Source organism: Microcaecilia unicolor, chromosome 4, assembly GCF_901765095.1.
Source record: "Microcaecilia unicolor chromosome 4, aMicUni1.1, whole genome shotgun sequence".
NCBI lineage: Eukaryota > Metazoa > Chordata > Amphibia > Gymnophiona > Siphonopidae > Microcaecilia > Microcaecilia unicolor.
The window spans coordinates 77,424,369-77,444,287 of record NC_044034.1 but is presented as its reverse complement, the minus strand read 5'-3'; the positions used below and the strand labels follow the sequence as shown (position 1 = coordinate 77,444,287).

Here is a 19,919-nt window from a genome sequence, read left to right as displayed (position 1 = left end):
GCTTCTTTCACACGGAGCGAGGTCGAGGTGAGATGCTATGATTTTAATTCAGGGGGACCCGGCCTGGTGGTGATTGAAGGGGGCGGGTGGAGGGGACTGCGGCGCCGGGCCCCCCTTGGAGGCCCGGGCCCGGGGAATTTTGTACCCCATGCCCCCCCTCTTGGCGGCCCTGGACACAGGGACAGGGAATACTCCTTCAATGATGCAAGAGCCACAGTGAATAGGAAATATCCTCCTCCATCTTGGCAGCACTTTCCTGAGTGGTTCAGTGCCACAGCACCCACTCCTTGAACGCACAGAGGCAGGTCAGGGATTATTCTATTTTACTACCATTGCTACCAGTCTGTGGCCCTGGCACCTTTAAGGGGGGAGTCCAATGGACATAGCTGCTCATAGTATGGCAGGAGAGAGAAAGTAGTCTCCTGGGAAGCTGACTTCTTTGCTTAGTGGGAAATCCAGGCCTAATGACATCTACTGCATTGCAACCTCTCTCACCTCCCAAGCCAGACAGCTACAAGGGGCAGCTGTTGTAGCACTTATATAAAAAAGTGCAATGCATTTCCCTAAATAGCCACTACCAATGCTGATCCTTTGACTGGCCAACAGATTTAGAATCTATGTGCTAAGTAGCTTACTTCTGTGCTGCCCTGACTAAGCAAAGAGCAGGCCCTGGGGCAGGGAACTTAACATCTTAAGCCTTGACCTACCCTGTTTCTTTTTCATTCTGTGGCTAGACAATTTCGATGTTGCCACACATGCAGAGCATGAAGGCACCCATTAAACCTTCTGGATTTCTATAGTACAACATGGCCAGACAGACAATGTCCACAGAGTCAAACAAATGGACATTAATACCTCTGTTCCTCAAAAAGATGTGTCGTTAGGCTCTGCTTCCCACAGTTACTCTGATAGGGTTCAATATGTTAGCATTATAATGGATGTTACTCGGTCATGTATACTGCACATTTTGGAAGAAAGTGACCTTGCAGAGTATGCATATGTGGGGGCCACGGAGAAAAGTGATGAGGATTTGGGTTGTTTCTAAATGCTTTTATGTATCAGACTGTAGAAATTATTTCAGTGTGCTTTTTTTTTTCTCACAAGCATCAGTATTCTCTCTTGATAAGCAGGGCTCTATTAGCTTTCAAAGCGGCTTAGAAGACATCATTGTAGACCACTGATGAACAGGAGAGTTGCTACAGACTGTTTCCTTTTGGACAGCAAATCTAAATTTATGTGACTTAATATGGAAAATGTGTAGAGTTTTTGTAGGGAACCAATTAGAATTGAAACTGTTCAGTTCAGGACTTTTGCCTCAGAAAGTTAGTCAGTACTTCTTTCTGCATGAGCTCACTAGGATTACATACCAATGAGTGCTTTTTCCGAGAGGACAGTTCGAGCGTTGTATCATACAGGCTCTCAACAAAGTTTCTCAGGCAAGGGACATTCACTTCATTTTTAACAGCCTGCCAAAAACAAAATAATTTTATTTCTAAAACAACATATAATTTCTGCATTATTTTAAGCATTAAGTAATATTCTTTTAGCAAACAAAGTGAAAAGATCCCACTCACTGCAGCTACAGGGACAAGAATTTCCACAAACAGTCCTGCCAAGGCATGTTTAATATCTTTGTCTTTAACCTCCACAAAATAATGAGCACATTCCTGGCAAAAAAAAAAAGAAAAAAAAAAGACACAATCAAAATTAAGGCTCTAAGACTTTTCTAAGTCTAGCATGAACATTTAAATTCTGTCAATAAGATATTTTTATGACATGTTTAAAGAGAATGTAATAACTACACACTGCAGGTCTTTTCCACCCAGTGACAGCCACCATCAATCACCTGCTGTCTCGTACACAAACAGAAGTGCTTGACAGCTCTGAAACCCATATGAAGCCAATATTTATCAAAAATGGATTGCCCGCTGTGTAAATGCATACTTGGATGACACTTACAGAGGAAAGAGAGAGAGAGAGAGCAGGAGAGGGGCAAACGTCCAAAAAAAGATGAGAGGCAGAGGCTTGTCTTCATGTTGCTCAGATCACGGTAAAGTGTGTCAGTTATGTGCAACATGAAATTTCCTGTAAAAAAAATCAGAGGAAACTCAGCCCACCTGCTCATAGTGCCAAACCTCCCTCAAATACCCAGTCAGCTAACAGCCAACCCTTAGGTTATCAACAAAGAGATGTCAATTATTTGAGAAGTGAAACTTTCATGTGTTGTTACCATTTAGTACACCTTGGACAGTGTGTTGGCTACAGGGGATGGGATGACTTCCCTATGAGGAAAGGCTAAAGAGGCTAGGGCTCTTCAGCTTGGAGAAAAGGCGGCTGAGGGGAGATATGGTAGAGGTGTATAAAATAATCAGTGGAGTTGAATGGGTAGATGTGAAGCGTCTGTTCACACTTTCCAAAAATACTAGGACTAGGGGGCATGCGATGAAGCTACAATGTAGTAAATTTAAAACGAATCGGAGAAAATTTTTCTTCACTCAACATGTAATTAAACTCTGGAATTCGTTGCCAGAGAATGTGGTAAAGGCGGTTAGCTTAGTGGAGTTTTAAAAAGGTTTGGACGGCTTCCTAAAGGAAAAGTCAATAGACCGTTATTAAATGGACTTGGGGAAAATCCACTATTTCTGGGATAAGCAGTATAAAATGTTTTGTACATTTTTGGGATCTTGCCAGGTATTTGTGACCTGGATTGGCCACTGTTGGAAACAGGATGCTGGGCTCGATGGACCTTTGGTCTTTCCCAATATGGCAATACTTATGTACTTATCTTTCCACATCTAAGATACATCCACACGCATTACAGATGTTTTTTGGTGGACAACCTTGGCTTGATGCTACCTGCATGAACTGAAGAGAGGCTTCAAAATCCTCCACGGGATACATCTTAATACGGAAGAACTTCATCCCCATTATGAGACTAATAATACTTTGAACCACGTAAGGGCTTTGCTCTTTGTGCCGCAGCTCCTTCAGCTCAGCGAGGAATTTCTTCTTCACAGCAGGAAACCTACGGAAGCACAAAGGAACAACAAGGCATGGCTGATGGCTCCCTAATGTTTGCTATGGTAATATTCTTCTTGTGATGCATTACTGAAAAAAAAAAAAAAGAACTTCATATGAACTGAACTTCGGAGGCCTTACTTTCAAATGCTTATTATATCTCAACAGAATTTTAACTTTCCTTTCCTAAAATTCTAGAAGAAATATTGTGGCTTCTGGAACATCGTACATTACTGTTAACAATTTTAAGTCGCAAAACTTGGTGGGTAAGGATAACTGGCTGCTGTGGTGCTGCCTTAGTAACTGGACATCTGTACTAAACAAGAGGCATAAATGCAAAAAAATTTGAGTTGAAGAGACTTCCTCTTGGTTTAGTTGACCACCTATTTACTAAACCACAATAACAAAGCCAAACACCAAACCTAGCATTTCACAAGCATTACATCTGCATTAATGAATGCTGCTGCACTTGCACAAATAATACATATACTGTCAAAATAATCCAGCAAAATGCAATGAAACTATTAATATCACATACAAATTAATGCAAAGCAATTCATTAATACCCAAATGGCTTTACACAGGTGGGGATAAAACCTGCAAGCCATGTTAAGCAGACAGAACTTAAGTGGAGGAGTAGCCTAGTGGTTAGTGCAGAGGACTTTAATCCTAGGGACCTGGGTTCAATTCCCTCTGCAGGTCCTTTTGACTCTGGACAAGTGACTTAACCCTCCATTGCCCCAGGTACAAATAAGTACCTGTAAAAACTATCAGGCTTATTTTCAAAAGAGAAGGGCGCCCATCTTTCAACACAAATCGCAAGATGGGCGTCCTTCTCACTGGGTCGCCCACATCAGCATAATTGAAAGCCGATTTTGGGCGTCCTCAACTGCTTTCCGTCACGGGGATGACCAAAGTTCCTGGGGGCATGTCAGAGGCGTAGAAAAGGCGGGACTGGGGCGTGCCTAACACATGGGCGCCCTCGGCCGATAATGGAAAAAAGAAGGGCGTCCCTGATGAACACTTGGACGACTTTACCTGGTCCTATTTTTCTTACGACCAAGGCACAGAAAGGTGCCCAAACTGACCAGATGACCACCGGAGGGAATCAGGGATGATCTCCCCTTACTCCCCCAGTGGTCACTAACCCCCTCCCACCCTCAAAAAAACAATTTTTTAAATATTTTTTCCAGCCTCTAGGCCAGCCTCAAATATCATAGTCAGCTCCATGACACCAGTATGCAGGTCCCTGGAGCAGTTTTAGTGGGTGCAGTGCACTTCAGGCAGGCAGACCCAGGCCCATCCCCTCCCCTACCTGTTACACTTGTGGTGGTAAATGTGAGTCCTTCAAAACCCACCAGAAACCCACTGTACCCACATGTAGGTGCCTCCTTCACCCCTTAAGACTATGGTAGTGGTGTACAGTTGTGGGGAGTGGGTTTTGGGGGGTTCAGCACACAAGGTAAGGGAGTTATTCACCTGGGAGCAATTTCTGAAGTCCACTGCAGTGCCCCCTAGGGTGCTCGGTTGGTGTCCTGGCATGTCAGGGTTTCCCCGCCCCTTCGCAGGGACGTCCTTGCAAGGACGTCCTCAGGAAAACTTGGGCGCCCCTTTCGATTATGCCCCTCCATGTAAACCACTTTGAATGTAGTTGTAAAAACCACAGAAAGGCAGTATATCAAGTCCCATTTCCCTTCCCTTAACTACCTAACATGCCCAACGATGCTCCTGAGACACTACAAGCTTTAAAACGGGCAGCTAAACCCAATTCCCACCTCTAAAACAGCTTCCTTCCTGCTCCATCATAACCTTCTACTCCTCCACTCCTAACAGTATTTTATTGTGTAAGTTTCATGATTCAAGGAGACCCAACTGCCCAAACCACAGGGATGCCCAGTCGCTAGGAGGATCCCATAACAGTTGCCGCCTTACATTTTGGTGTCAGGAATAATTTATGAAACTGCCAGGAGATCCATGTCAAGAACATTGTATGCAAACAGATCACATGTGCATTTATTAGGGTAATCCTGAAAACCCAGTTTCATGTGATGGCAGATGATAATTCTCTCACAGACTGACCATTACAACTGTTACAGAACACTGCAGCCAGATTGATATTTGGTTGTAAGAAACATGATCACGTTACGCCTACTTTCAGAGAACTTTCAGAGAACTGGGACAATGGAGGGTTAAGTGACTTGCCTAGAGTCACAAGGAGCTGCCTGTGCCTGCAGTGGGAATCGAACCCAGTTCCCCAGGACCAAAGTCCACCACTCTAACCACTAGGCCACTCCTCCACTCTCATAGTCAGCTATTAACTTACATTTATAATAGAATGAGAGTTCGCTCTGTCTCTTTTTTTAAGATTGGGTTTTCCATCGGTTAAAAATGTGTGATATAAAAGTATACATGATAGTTCTTTTGCTTATCTTGTAAGATTTGGAATATTATTCCTGTCTTTATTTGTAGAATTCCAAGTTATTTAAAGTTCAAGAAGGCTTTGAAGTCCTATTTGTTTGATAGGTAATAAGATAACTATCTATTAATTTGTATAGTTTTTTGTGAACCGCTTTGATTCCTGGGTAGATTTAAGCAGTATCAGGGCTTATTTTGAGGGGGTACCTGGGGGTACTGAGTACCGGCACCTTTTCCATTGTCTGCTAAAATTGACCCATGGACCCCAAGTTTTAATGAAAGAGCTCAGGCTCTACACACCAATTCTGCCTTACCATAGATTCTGTGACTGGTTGTAGGGGGCCTGGCTTTGTGGGATGGGTCCCTCAGTGATCACCCTGCCCCTGAAGGGTGGCCTTGTATTTGAGTACCGGCACTTTTTTTGCTAGAAAAAATGCACTGAGCGGTATACAAGCAACGGAATGGAATCGAAGAAAGTCAGAACCCAGGAAATTCAAGGAAGGTGGCAAACAGACTTACAAAATTGGATTTTAAAAAAAAATGTTTGTGAACTGATATTTTAAGCCTGAAGATTGCTGAAAATACTTGTAGCCTCTACAAACCTGAGTTAAGCCTTAGGGCTTAGGATATATAAGAAGCTCTATTGTCTTAAAGATGACTGGAACTTCAAGCCTTCCCAAAGGGGTCTAACCAGGTAGAGTAATGAACTGAGGGACAGAACCCAGGGATGATCAAATGGAGTCTAGAGAACAGTACAGACTAGATCTGGTCCCGTTTTGTTGCATAGGTGGAGGAGTGGCCTAATGGTTAGGGTGGTGGAATTTGGTCCTGGGGAACTGAGGAACTGAGTTTGATTCCCGGCACAGGCAGCTCCTTGTGACTCTGGGCAAGTCACTTAACCCTCCATTGCCCGCCGCATTGAGCCTGCCATGAGTGGGAAAGCGCGGGGCACAAATGTAACAAAAAATAAAAAAAATAATTCAAGGAGAGCCAGCTGTTAACCCACAGGAATGCTCAGTCATCAGGAAGTTCCCAAGACAGTTGTCACCTCACACTAAACCTTTACTAATAAATGTGGGGGGATTTGGAGGTGAGAGTTCTGTTAACAGTCATCCTCAGCATAACCCCTTGACTTTCGGGATCTATGTTTTTTTTCCATTTTTAAAGATATATACTTACTTGGATTGTGCTAACACACCTATTACTTCAGCATACAGATCAGCTACAATGTGCATGTTTCCAGTGTTGGGACCAAAGTACCTAACAAGACAGAACAGAACAGTCATGCTTGAGCTGTTGCTTGCAAATACACATTACATTGCGAGGAAAAATGCTATTACCCTTCCTTGTATTTAAAGTGCTTGAATGCCAAGTTAATAACTTCATGTACCAAACTGTCTATGACAGGATGAAGTGGAATCTGCAAATACAAAAAGAAACAGCAGTGTCTGAGGGTTACCAAATCACCACAAGAAGCACCATGAAAGCACAGAAGCACACACCACAGAAGATGCCTACAGTTCTTGAATAACCCTAGGAACACAAGTGGGCCTTCCCATCATAATATAAATACATTTTATAGCTCACACAAACAGAGCCCCGTATGGTATTAACTGCAGAGAAAATGCAGCAGAGAAAGTAAGATAGAGGGCAACTGAAACTGTTTTTTTTTTTTTTCGGTTTCAGCCAAAACCAAATATGCGGTTGAAATTCACTGCATAGTTCACCTGAAACCAAAAACAGTACCAACATGTCTCCTCCCCCCCCCCCCCCCCCCCAAAAAAAAGCAGGCCCTACTCTGTTCACCCCACCCAGACAAAAGCAGGTCTTATTCCAGCCTTACTCCTCCCACCCCCAAAACAAAAATAGGTCCTCCCATGCCTACCTTATAAACCCTGATGGTCTAAAGGTGCGTTGGGGCAGTAGTGAACCGCAGTCATTCCTTCCTATGCTAGCTCTGCAGTTAAAATGGCTACCATGACTTTCTGCAGCAGCCTCACGAGACAGCTGCAGGAGGTCGCAACAGACATTTTGAGATCAGTACCAGCTTAGGCAAGAGTGATACAAGTCACTCCTGCCCATGCCAGCTCCAATCTCAAAACAGCTGCTGTGATCTCCATGGCAGTGTCAAAAGACTGCCACGGGAAGTTGCAGAAGCCATTTTGATTGCAAAGCCAGCATGGGCAGGAGTAACTGGGGATCGCTCCTGTCTCATAGGCCACTAGACCACCAGGGTTCTAAGGTAGGCCCCTAAGGTGGAGAGCTGGAAGTGGGGCCTTCTTTTAATTGGGTGGAGGCAGAGTGGGGTCCACTTTTGGTAGAGGGGAGGGGAAGTTTCAGTTTCAAACAAATATGCACCAGTATTTTTGAACAAAAACGAAACAAAGCCAAACACTGATTTCAGGCCTGTTATGGTGCTGAAACCGAAATGCAGTCAACGTCTAAGGTAAGAAACACTTCTACTCCTACCAGTGCATATGGGGTTAGGAGAATAGACCAACATCTGAGGACAGTGGTGGCACTCTCCCTCCCAGTCTTATTAGGATTATCTTCTTCTTGCAGTTCACTTATCAGGTGGAATTCTGCTTAGAGAGCCACTGAATTAACACATCTGAGAGGGCCCCTCCTAAACATTCTAGCTTAGGCACATGCCTAGTTTGGTTATGCCTTAAGCTCGTTCTGGATAGCTATTGCAGTTTTATACCAGAATAAAATAGTGTACAGAAATTTTTGCAATCTTTAACAGGATGGGAGTGGAATATTTTCAAAGTGATATTTGACCTTTTTCACTCCAGGAGCCAAAATTTCAAAGGTACATCTTTTCCTCTCATTAACCTCAGGATTTAAACCATTGTTCTATTTATAGATGAAATGCTTTAAAAATAGGGTGGTATAAGTGAGTCACACTGAAAGAACTGAAGAGACAGAACACAGGAGATTCCTAAGCCAAGGGCTGAACAGAACTCATTTACAAAGTGTATTTGCTCTCCATTACATGAAGATAAATGGGAAGACATAAGCAGTTTAACATTTTAAACTTAGTTGCCGTGATTTTGAAAAGGTGTTCCCCTCTCTTTATTCTTAAATAAGAGCGATTCTAGAACTTACGCCCAGGATGCATCCATAATCTCTACTAGACCCCCTTTCTACACATCTCACTCTTCTTTTTGAGCTATCAGAATTCGACATAAGATAAACCCAGAGAGAGTAATTTTATAAAAGGTTACCTATGCTGGGAGGCCAAGCAGGTGCCTATCTTAAAGCTAATTTACAACAACACATTGGCCCCTATGTGAATGTATAAAACAGCCTCACAAAAGCTGCCAAATTGTCCCTGAAATATAGATTAACCTACTCGGGAGCTGGTATATGCGCTAAGTGAGAATTTTATAAATTACACACATACTGTGTGATTCATGGAGTGAAGTGAAATGGCCTGAGAACTAGATGAACTGGGTTCAATTCTCACTGCAGCTTCCTTATGATTCTGGGCAAGTCACTTAACCCTCCATTGCCACAGGTACAAAATAAGTACCTGTATATAATATGTAAACCGCTGCATTTCTAGGGGTATAAAATGTGCCTTCTTGTCACTGTAGACTAGATTTAGTAAGTGGCGCCCAAATTTGGGTGCCGAAACAAATGAGCGCCAAGCGTTATTCTATAAACAGCGCTCTTAGCACAAGGATCTATGCCCAATTTTGGGCACAACGATTTACACCAACTGAAACCTGATATAAATCCTTGGATCTCTAAATTCTATACTAGTGCATGTATCTTTAGTGAATGTCCCTGCCCCGCCCCTGCCCCGCCCCTGCCCCGCCATGGCCCCACCCCTTTGTCAGTTACATGCTGAAAAGTTTCTATGCGAATCTTTATAGATTAGTGCCTAGAAAGATGTACATGTCAATTCAAACTGGTGCCAATTAGCGCCAATAATTGTTAGCACCCAATTATAGGTGCTAACAGACTTGTTATTAAATTAAATTGTGCGGGCAAACTGGGCGCGAATCCAAATTTACACATACCGTACAATTTTAAGTGATATATAGAATTTGGGGGGGGGGGTGTACTTTTATATCAATGCCCCATAGGGTAATTTTATAAGAGGCCGTTTATGTGGATAAAACAGGATTTATGCGCTGAAATCCCCAGAGAGGATAATATTCAGCAGAACAGGCAGTGCATAATTACAAATTACATATTTATCGAGTTGTGAAGTACCACTGAATATATGGGTACATGTGAAACTTTAAAAACGGTAGCAATGTTAGTGTGATGCAAGAAAACTGATAGAGGGAACCCAATAGATTAACCAATTTACTGAGGCATGAGCTTTTGAGGACCAGAGTCTACTTCGTCAGAGGCATGAAATGAAATTCAGGACATGGGTTATATCAGGAAAATGCAAGGCAGGGTTTGGAAAGGGAAAGATTATGGCTGCATAGTTAAGTTAACTGATACTGTGGTGGGTGAGAGAATATATTGACAAGATGATCTCAGAATAGATAATAAGACCATTCACATCTATAGTGTTCTGTGAATCCATAGTCTCTCTTCAGGCCAAGGGTGATGGTATCAAGTTTTATGATGAGCTTTAATACAGCAGTTTCACAATGGAGTGTCCCTTCAACCTTCCTCTGTAGGAGTACGGCAACCTTAAGCACAGCCCCCCTTCCCCCGATATTCAAAACCATTTAAACCGGTCAGGAACAGCTTTTGCTGGTTAAATAGTGCTTAAGCGCCTAACCACAGATATTCTGCAGGAGATAACTTATCTCCTGCTGAATATCCTGGTTAGCAGCTAGCCACTAACCGGCTTTATCATGCAACATATATATTATTTACCTGCTCTTCCTCCAATGTAATATATGCCATCATCTGCCATCTATTAGGTGCTAACATTCAGTGCCAAACCGGCTATGTTGAACAGTCAAAATAGGCTGCTTAAATAGCAGGCCTATTTTTGATCACTAAAAAGTTAACCGGTTAGCGCTGAATATCGGCATAGCCGATTATTTAGCAGCCAAAATATACCTGGAGATTCACGCCGGAAACGGCCCGGCACTGAATATCTGGGTTTAACGCCTTCAGCTGATAGCTTGATCTGGGTTTTTGGCAAGGTCTAGCCTCTGAGTAGGTGTTTTTGAAAGGTTTGCGGTTGCTGAGGAGTATCTGACTGAGGTTAGAGGGCTCTCAGTACACTAGGATTGGAGTGTAACCCAAGGCTTGTGAGAGGATGACATCACTGATCAGGATGAGATCCTTGATGATACATTTCAGTGGTTTCAGCTGGGAGCTGTAGGTGGCAACCAGGGGTAGTCAGTTATTTTGTTTTTTAGGATGGTCCTGTAGCAGATTGTTCCTGGGTATTTATTCCTGTTGATTTGTTTCTCACTTCATTGGGTGGGTAGTGTGTCTGTTGCAGTTTCTCCAGATAGAGGTCTTTCTTAGAGGGGTCAGAACAAGTGTGATTGTACCATAAGGTAGGTGATGGATGGCAATTGGAAGAATGTAGATGTCAGGCAATCAGTGGGTTTCTAGTATAATGTGGTTCTTATGTGTCCCTCATGTAATTACACAATGGTATTCAGAAAGCAAACCTGCTGTGTGAACTGTTGAAGACTCAGACTGATGGTGAGGTGGAGTTTCTTAACTTCCTGGTGGAATTTCTTAAGGGCTTCAAAGTCCATGGGTATCACAGGTATAGAAAAGGCTTCCGGGTGTAGGAGTTGAGGAAACATGGTTCTAGGTCAGCCATGAAAATGTTGGCGTATTATGGAGTCATGTGAGTACCCATGGCAGTGCCGTTGATTTGTGGATACAAGTTCTCTTCAAAACTAAAACAGTTGCACGTGAGGACAAGGTGACAGTGTTTCTTGGCCAGGTCAGCTGTCACAAAACTCTACCACTTACATGCATAGGTTATGGGCCGGATTCTATACATGGTGACTAAACTCTACGCGCATCCAATTTACATGCCTAGCGGTATCCTATCAGCCTCACCCTCATTCAGCTGCAGTTTATATAATAGCGCATAGGCTGGGTGGACATGCCTAGATTTAGGCGCAGCCATTTACACAGTGAAAAGCTGGTGTAAATGTCTGTGCCTATATCTAGGCGCACTCCCCCGAATTCTAGAACCACATGTGTAGATTTGTCTGCCCCGACATGCTCACACTGTGGCCATTGACATGCCCCTTTTTTTGCTACACACGCCGGAATTTATGCATGCCTCTTTTTAGATATGCGTGTAAATTCCAATTATTGCCAATTAGTGTTGCTAACTGGTTATCAGCCAATTAGCAACACTAATAGGCTCGTTAACTGAGTAGCATGTGTAAATTGGCTGCATGCACAATTTAACGCGCACTACTCGGCGTGCCATATATAGATTCTGGGGGTATACGTTCAACTAGTGTTGCCCAAGAACGGTTCAAACCCTGCCCACCTTTGTCCACATAATTCTGGACATGCAGAATATAGAACAGGTCGGTTATGTGACAGACACACAGGTGCAGAAACCACACCTGAAATGAAGCTGTGGACATCTACGTCTACTCGGAAGCAAATGTAAATCTACCCACCCTCCTCTCCAGTTTCACCCCAGAAACACCCTTATATTAAAATTGGGTATGCACGCACAAGTTCTTGTCATCATGAGACTGTATATATAGGAAGCATTTACACGTATATATTGCTATATGTAGAGTGCAAATACATGTGCACCTATTTGTGGCCTATTTTATAAAGAAACACAAGCGCCTGCATGTCTTAATAAAATTGCCCATGAAAAGCTGCAGAAGTCGCAGATAATGAAGCCACGGACTACATTCTGCCCAAACCCCATCCTGAACATGGCTACACCAGGCTTGTATGAAGGCATATACTGTTATATATGCGCAAAAAAATACCTTTATAAAAGAAATCACCCCCATAATGATTTCTACATGCAGTAGCCCCAATTATATATAAAACAAAAAGTACTTAGGTGTTACTAAGTGCTTTTCGACATTGACCCAAGATGGTCTGTAGCGGCAAGAGAATGGAAACAAAGTATTGGGATAACCTATACGGAGAAGCTGAAATTAGCTGTGAAATGACTGCAATGTGCTTGTGAGAAGGCATGGAAGGTAGCATGCACAGAGGGCAGTTACGAATCTAAACACCTTGCTGGACAGACTGGATGGGACCCTTACCCATCAAGTAGTGTGTTGCTATGAAAGCATTTATTCTACAAAGAGAAATAACCATGTTGCATACCTCCACCACCATGAAATAGTGAATGCAAAATAGAGGGCTGTCATACCTGTTTTAAAACTTCTATTAACACTAAAGAAAAAATAAAATCGATGGCCAGATCTCTTCTTTCCATTAAATAGTCTCGCTGCTGCTCATCACTGCAAAGAGAGAATGGGAAATTCGTATGTAAAAACACATTTATATTTGGGGTATCACTTAATTATTTGCTTTGCTTCCTTTTTTTCATGTTTGATTTGTTTTGGGGGGCAGGGAGGGTGGGTGGGAGATGTGATTTCTGTATTTGTACTTTTCGCTTCAGTTTCAGATTGAGAAGAGACCTGCCACTCACCTACTCTAGCTGTTCAGTGATGTTGTTCCTGTCCCCTTTTCTCTGCTTCAGAGATCCACTGCTATGCTGGCTCTATTCCAGACACTAGCAGTTCCCCTAGAGCCTGTGTTGTGGAATCGTCCTTGGTAACAGCCCATTATCAAGTTCCACTAGCCACCTGACACTGACCAAGGAGCTGCACAGACACCGGCACAACACAATATTACCTTCACTCACCACATTTGCACTACAGGGATACACTGGAATAAACTACTACTTGTTGTCATGTTTTATCCCAACTGCTGCTTATAAGGAATGCCATATCCTTCATGGATGACATTCTTAAGGGCCCTTTTACAAAACGGCAGTAGGGCTACCATGTGTGTAGTGCACCAAATCGACACTACCGTCCAGTTAGTGCACTCACCCGGCGGTAATTTTGAAGTTGGCGTGCACTGTTTCCCGGTGGTAATCGGCAGTGCAGTCACATTCGCGCATGCTATATGAGTAACGTGCGTGCAGCGCTTGAGCCCTTACCGCTAGGTCAACAGGTGGCGATAAGGGCTCAGGCAGTAAATTGCCATGCGCTACTTTTCATTTTAGCGCACAGCCATTTACTGCCCACATTTTTAAAAAGGCTTTTTTCTTAGCTGCAGTAAAACAAATGGCCCACCGCACGCCAAAAACTTGTGTCCACACTACTACAGGCCACTTTTCAACGCAGCTTAGTAAAAGGACTCCTTAGTGAATGTAATCAAACATTGGTAATAGCTTAATTTTACTTTGGTTAACAATTTAATAAAACTGTATAAGTATTTAAATGCTCCTTTTTAAAATGCATTAAGCAATTACTCCCTAATTCTAAGCCACCAAAAATTATGTGAGCAAATTTGGGAGTATGCCCATTTTGAATGCACCTTTTAATTGATAATGAACCAATTAGTGCCAGTAATTGGCTTTTTAACAAGCAATTATTGGTACTAATTGAAATCAATTGACATCATTCTTCTTAAATTTTTCACATGCCCCAGAAAGGGGGCGCAGAAATGGGAGTGGCATGGGCAACGTGTGGGCACCAATGATTTGAATTACACATGCAATTATAGAATACGGGGGTTCCACACATAAATTTAGGCAGGGGCATTTGTTGAACATTTTCTCTGGTGCAAATGGATACGCCTAAATATACATGCGACCCCTGCACTTAAGTGCTATTTTATAAACCGCCACTAAATTTATACATGACTGCTGCACTTAAGTAACATTTTATAAAACACCCCTAACTTTAGGCGTGGCTTACAGAATAGCGCTTAAGCGTTTTTTTCAGCGCGATTTACAGAATTCACTCCCTTAATGCGCTGTTATTGTGGAGACACGATAGCATGTGGTAATTAGTGCATTAACTACATGCCTTAGTAGGGGTGGGAATAGGGTGGAAAATAGGTGTGGACTGCACACGACAGCTAAAACATACTACTTACCGCACGCTGTCACTGGCGCAGTCAGTGGGGGTGTAATAACCACCTCCTATAAAGGAGGTGTTAAGTGTATCTGCACTAACTGCAAACAGACTGCAGGGCCCTTTTACAAAACACAAAGCATCAGTAAAGCCCAATGCGGGCTTACCGCACGCTAAATCAGAACTACTGCCGGCCCAACGTGGCCACCAGTGGTAGTTTTGGCTTAAGTGTGTGCCAGTTCTTTCTAGCATGGAGATAACCTGGCGGTAATCGGGCATCGCCACACACTGCTCAATTACCATCGGGTTACCCACCGCATGACCATGCAGTAAGAGTTATGCTACCGTGTGGCCATTTTTTTTGGACCTACCTTCTGCAGTAAAAAAGGCCCTGGTGTATGGGAAAAATAGCCTCCGCAGCTACCGCAGGGCCCTTTTTCCCCCAGCTTAGTAAATGGACCTCTTAATGAGCAGTATAGAACATTTCGGTGTGGTAACTTCAGAAGAAATGCTGGGCACACCCCCAACAATTACCACACAGCTTTTGCACTTACGGTTTATTGATTCTAGTATACCACCTTTCCAGTGCATTTTTTTCTAGCAAAAAAGGTGCCGGTACTCAAATGCCAAATCATCCTTCAGGGGTGGGGTGATCACTGAGGGCCCCACCCCACAATAGCCTGGCCCCCTGCAACCAGTCACAGAATCTATGACAAGGCAGAATTGGTGTGTAAGCCTGAGCTCTTTCATTAAAACTTGAGAACCATGGGTCAGTTTTAGCAGACAATGGAAAAGGTGCCAGTACCCCCTCAAAAAAAAGCCCTGGGCCTTTCGTAGATAACAGCAAAGCAGTATACAATAATTAAAATAAAGAGCAAAAGTGGAACGGGAACTACAATATCATATCAAATCATAAAGAAACTTCAAACCGCCCAAAACACAGCAACCAGGCTTATACTTGGAAAAACGCATTCTGATAGCGCCAAGCCACTCCGAGAAAAACTGCACTGGCTACCAATCAAAGAACGTATCACTTTCAAAATCTGCACGACTGTTCATAAAATTATTTACAGCGAGGCACCAGGATACATGACAGACCTCATCGACCTGCCAACCAGAAATACCACAAAATCTGCATGATCATACCTAAACCGCCACTACCCAAGCAGCAAAGGACTCAAATACAAATCCACCTAGGCATCCAGCTTTTCCTACTTAAGCGCACAACTATGGAATGCACTGCCAAAAGCAGTAAAAACTACGATCGACCACCTAAATTTCCGGAAAGCACTGAAGACAGACCTGTTCAGAAGAGCATACCCCACTGACCCAACATAAAAAGACCTGGATACCTGCGACACAACATAACCATAGACCGTAATGGACATTACCTGACTCTCTCTCTCCCTTTCTAAGTTCCCCCCAATTATACCTAATATACATGTACCTCATTCTACCAAAACACCACCTTGTATTCATTATACCTTGTATTTGTTCAGACTGGAATCGGCTAACGCCGTTAACGGATATATGTAAGCCACATTGCGCCTGCAAAAAGGTGGGAAAATGTGGAATACAAATGTAACAAATAAATATTAGTTAGAAAAGAAAAGAAGAATAATTCAGCTTAGTTTATTCGGGATTTGATATGCTGCTTTGCCAAAAGGATCACAGCGGTGTACGATAAAAATAAACAATAATAAAAAGAAAAGAAAATGAACTCCAATAATTAGCATGACAGAGGTAGACATCCATCCTACACACAACACCACAAAACAAAAGAACCACAAAACAATCAGGAGCTCGAGTCGGTCCTGGATTTGGCCCAAGTGAACCTTCAAACAGGCTTTACATTTAGTCCTACTTCCTTCAGCTTGAAGGCTAAGAAGACATTGATTCCAAAGGCAAGAGGCCAAAATAAAAAAAGGCGGAATCCTAAGTAGCAACCCAAGGAGCCGAGGAATAACCATCCGAAAATCAGCAAATGAACAAAGAGATAGGAGAAGCCAAGGCGGCAAGATAACCAGATAAGATCATTTTTTGAAATTAGACTACATTTTACTGTGCTTTAAGTGTAAAAGCTGATAGTACTTTAGTAAAAGAGCCTCTTAGTTCATTCGTTATGCACAAGCATTTATAGCTTGCTAGTCCAACAATACTAACAACAGAAAACAAAGCAAAAGCATAAATGCAATCATGAAAACAATGAAGCATGTTTAGTTTCCTGTCAAGAAGTTTTCAATAAGCCTTCTCAGCTAGACGTTTTCCTCATGAACAAATAATTTGAATAGGTTTGGGGTTTTTTCAGTTCTTTTGAAGATTTTTCCTTTTGTAAACTCTTTTTTTTTGGGCTGAGTAATTTGGAGGGGAGGTTGTAATATACTTTGGTGCTCATTTTCAAAGCACATAGACTCACAGTTACATAGAAACCTACGCAAGTCTATGTGCTTTGAAAATGAGCCTCTATAACACCCTGTTATATTTTATAATTGGTCTCACTTTGCTTTGTCGCAATGTGGTATACCTGCAGTTGTTTTTGCTTTTCCTATTCATTGTTAGTAATGATGACATATTCCTGTTTATTGTAAGTGTGTTTTTTGTGGTATTTTTCAAAATTTAATAAAAATAAATTTAAAAAACTTAAAAACAATGACACATGAAAAATTAAAATGTTTAAAAAATGAAACCCAAATACAGTGCACTCCATTTAAGTGCATGTCGGATAAGCGCATGCTCTGTTTAACTGCATGCCGTACTTCAGTCCCGTTTTTGGCGCCTTCAATTTCTATGGGGACAAACTTAGGTTTAGCGCACCACTGATAAGTGCAAGATTCGCTTATATGCATGGTTTAAGACCGCTCCTCTGCAGGGAAGACTCCGCATAAGAACGCATGGAATAAGGAAGCCGATTGGCGCGTGACAACCAACGAAACTTCAAATTTACCGCTCCTTTAACTACCACAGGCAGAATAAGCGAAAGATTGTTGTTAAGAGTGTACACTGGGGTCGTCGTGGTGCAATTGTAAGACTTTAACACTGGCCGAACGAATAGAAGTTCTTAAAAAATTAGAAAACAGAGAGCTATGATTTTATGTGATTGGTTTGTTTGATATATTTTTATTATGAATTTTCTGTACTGTAACCCACTTTGAATGTAAGGCGGGATATATATTTCTGAAAATAAATAAATAAAATGGGGTTCAATGTCAAATTATTTATGTATGAAGTGGACATCATCAAATCTTATAGTATTTGATATTTACAGCCTAGATATTATTGCCTTTTTTTTGGATCTATAACGTATCCCAGTTTAAGGCTGGGCTGGAAACCCCAAAGCAGCAGGAGGAAACTGCTGGAAGTGAACATAATTCTATAACTAGGCACCAAAAGTATGCAGACACCGTACCTATTCTACAACAGCAATTATACACATAATTTCCTTTATAGAATATTAACCTAAACTGGTATGAACACGTCTACGTTTAGGTGCACCTCACTTACACCAGATCTATGGCTGGCGTAAATGTTAGCGCCTAAATGCGGCTCTTTAGCGCATAACTTACAGTATTCTGTACATTATGCATGTAAATGGCCCTGCCCATGCTCCACTCCAACGAATGCCCCTCATCCATTTACGTGTTAAGGCATTTGTGAACACATTTATACAATACAGCTAAGCACACAGCTCGTACATATGAACACAGGTGTGCATATACATGAATATTTATTTATTTATTTATTTACGGTTCATTTCTACCCCACATTTTCCCACAAATGTAGACACAATGTGGCTTCCATGAATTACAAAAGTTAAAAGATACAACACATGAATTTATGTGCTATTTTCTATAAACATATGTGCTCAATTGGCAACTACAGTGTCCTGTTATAGAACTAGAGGGTAAATACATCCTTCAAAGACATGGCATGCACAGCTTCATCCTCCAGTCATCTGGAAAGGCAGTGAATACATCTTTCTCTTCAACCACTCAGTTATCTACCATTGGAATCTCCCAGCCAGGACGCTCTAGCCATCAAAAACTTGGTAACACATTTTAATCACAATGACGACATAAGCCTACATCATCACTGGAAGGACACAGCATGCAGAATGATAAAGAATCCAGACACTCCAAGGCATGTCGAGAAACGGGGGTAGATTAAAGTACATCATCATATGTAAGGATGAAGAACACCTTACTTCACCATCCTTTAGCAAATGTAAGCTATCTAATGAAAGCTCAGGAAAACATCTAACTTAGCCGAACCAATGTCTCTGCAACCAGTTTCCTCAGCTAACGATCTCTCACTTTAGCATGCTTTAATTATCGTGGAACTTAAGCTTTTGCAAGTTTCTGGATGTGATGTATACACACAGTAGCCCCACTGAGCCCCACTCCAAACTTAACACCCTTGGCAAAAATGATCAAAAATTCTAAACACACACAGGTACTGACCGGGAAAATCTCAATGAATCGTGTGTTTCACACACACATACACACACACACACCCACACACACCCACACCATGTAGTGCTTTAATTGCACCGGCTGTAATTTATTACAGTATTCAGTAGCTAGTTAAAAATGACAGACTAGATGAGGCTGGCAAGTTTCATCCCTGTTTCCATGTTTCAGACTTTAGCTAAAAGCTGATTTTATCTGAAAGGATCTGTAATGCAATTAATCTACTGCTTTCTGCATCTTTTTCTATATTAGAGAATTATTTTCATGTAGCTGGCTATTGCATTAGAAAAGATGCAATATTGAGCTAGCTCATCTCATTTGATTAATGATGAAATGATACCATGGTATTTTAACAAATTACAGCATAACCTAAACAGCAGAGTTCCTGCTCTCAAAGTGATAGGAAATCTTTTGCAACTGGAGGAAACAGCTGATATTTAAACAGGAGACAATGCAGCTGTAGTCTTCTTGTTAAAAGCAGAGAACTGCTGATGTTAGGGGGAAAAAGCATGGAGAAAAGTTATGTTAATCCAAGTGAAATCAATCACTGTCATTGGTCTGCTAAAGACTTCTCGGCAGTGGCTCACTGTCAGAGATCTGGGTAGGATTCCGGAGCCCGTCTGGCTTCAGCTATTTGGCTGCCTGAGGCTTGAGATATGAAAGGGACAATCCCCTGGGGTAGGGAGTCTCTGTCCCTGTAATTTGTGTCATCTGGAGGACAAGGATTGTTACTGTGATGGCTGAACAAATTATAAAATGGAAAAACACAGTAGATAGCAACAAACAAAGGCTACTGGGTGCAGATGATCAAAAGCCCCATGCTGTTCCAAACAGCACTCTAAAAATAGCGCTGTAACAGTGCAGGACTTTACGACCCCAATGATGAGATAATAGCATGCAAATTTAAGCACGCTATCATCTCTGATCATAGGGTAAAAGTGCGGGAGGGTTGCTCAGGCACAATCCTCCTACACTTGTATGGCAGGTCCGG

General features: G+C 42.2%; 1 protein-coding gene across 1 annotated transcript in view; it reads right to left on the bottom strand.

The window, feature by feature from the left end:
- FRY (FRY microtubule binding protein) overlaps nt 1–19,919 on the bottom strand; it is a 449,190-nt gene that overhangs the window by 323,115 nt on the left and 106,156 nt on the right. The window contains 6 exon segments of the mRNA XM_030200365.1: nt 1,368–1,466; nt 1,575–1,667; nt 2,857–3,025; nt 6,613–6,693; nt 6,774–6,853; nt 12,743–12,833. Of these exon segments, the coding sequence (XP_030056225.1) occupies nt 1,368–1,466; nt 1,575–1,667; nt 2,857–3,025; nt 6,613–6,693; nt 6,774–6,853; nt 12,743–12,833 (613 nt within the window).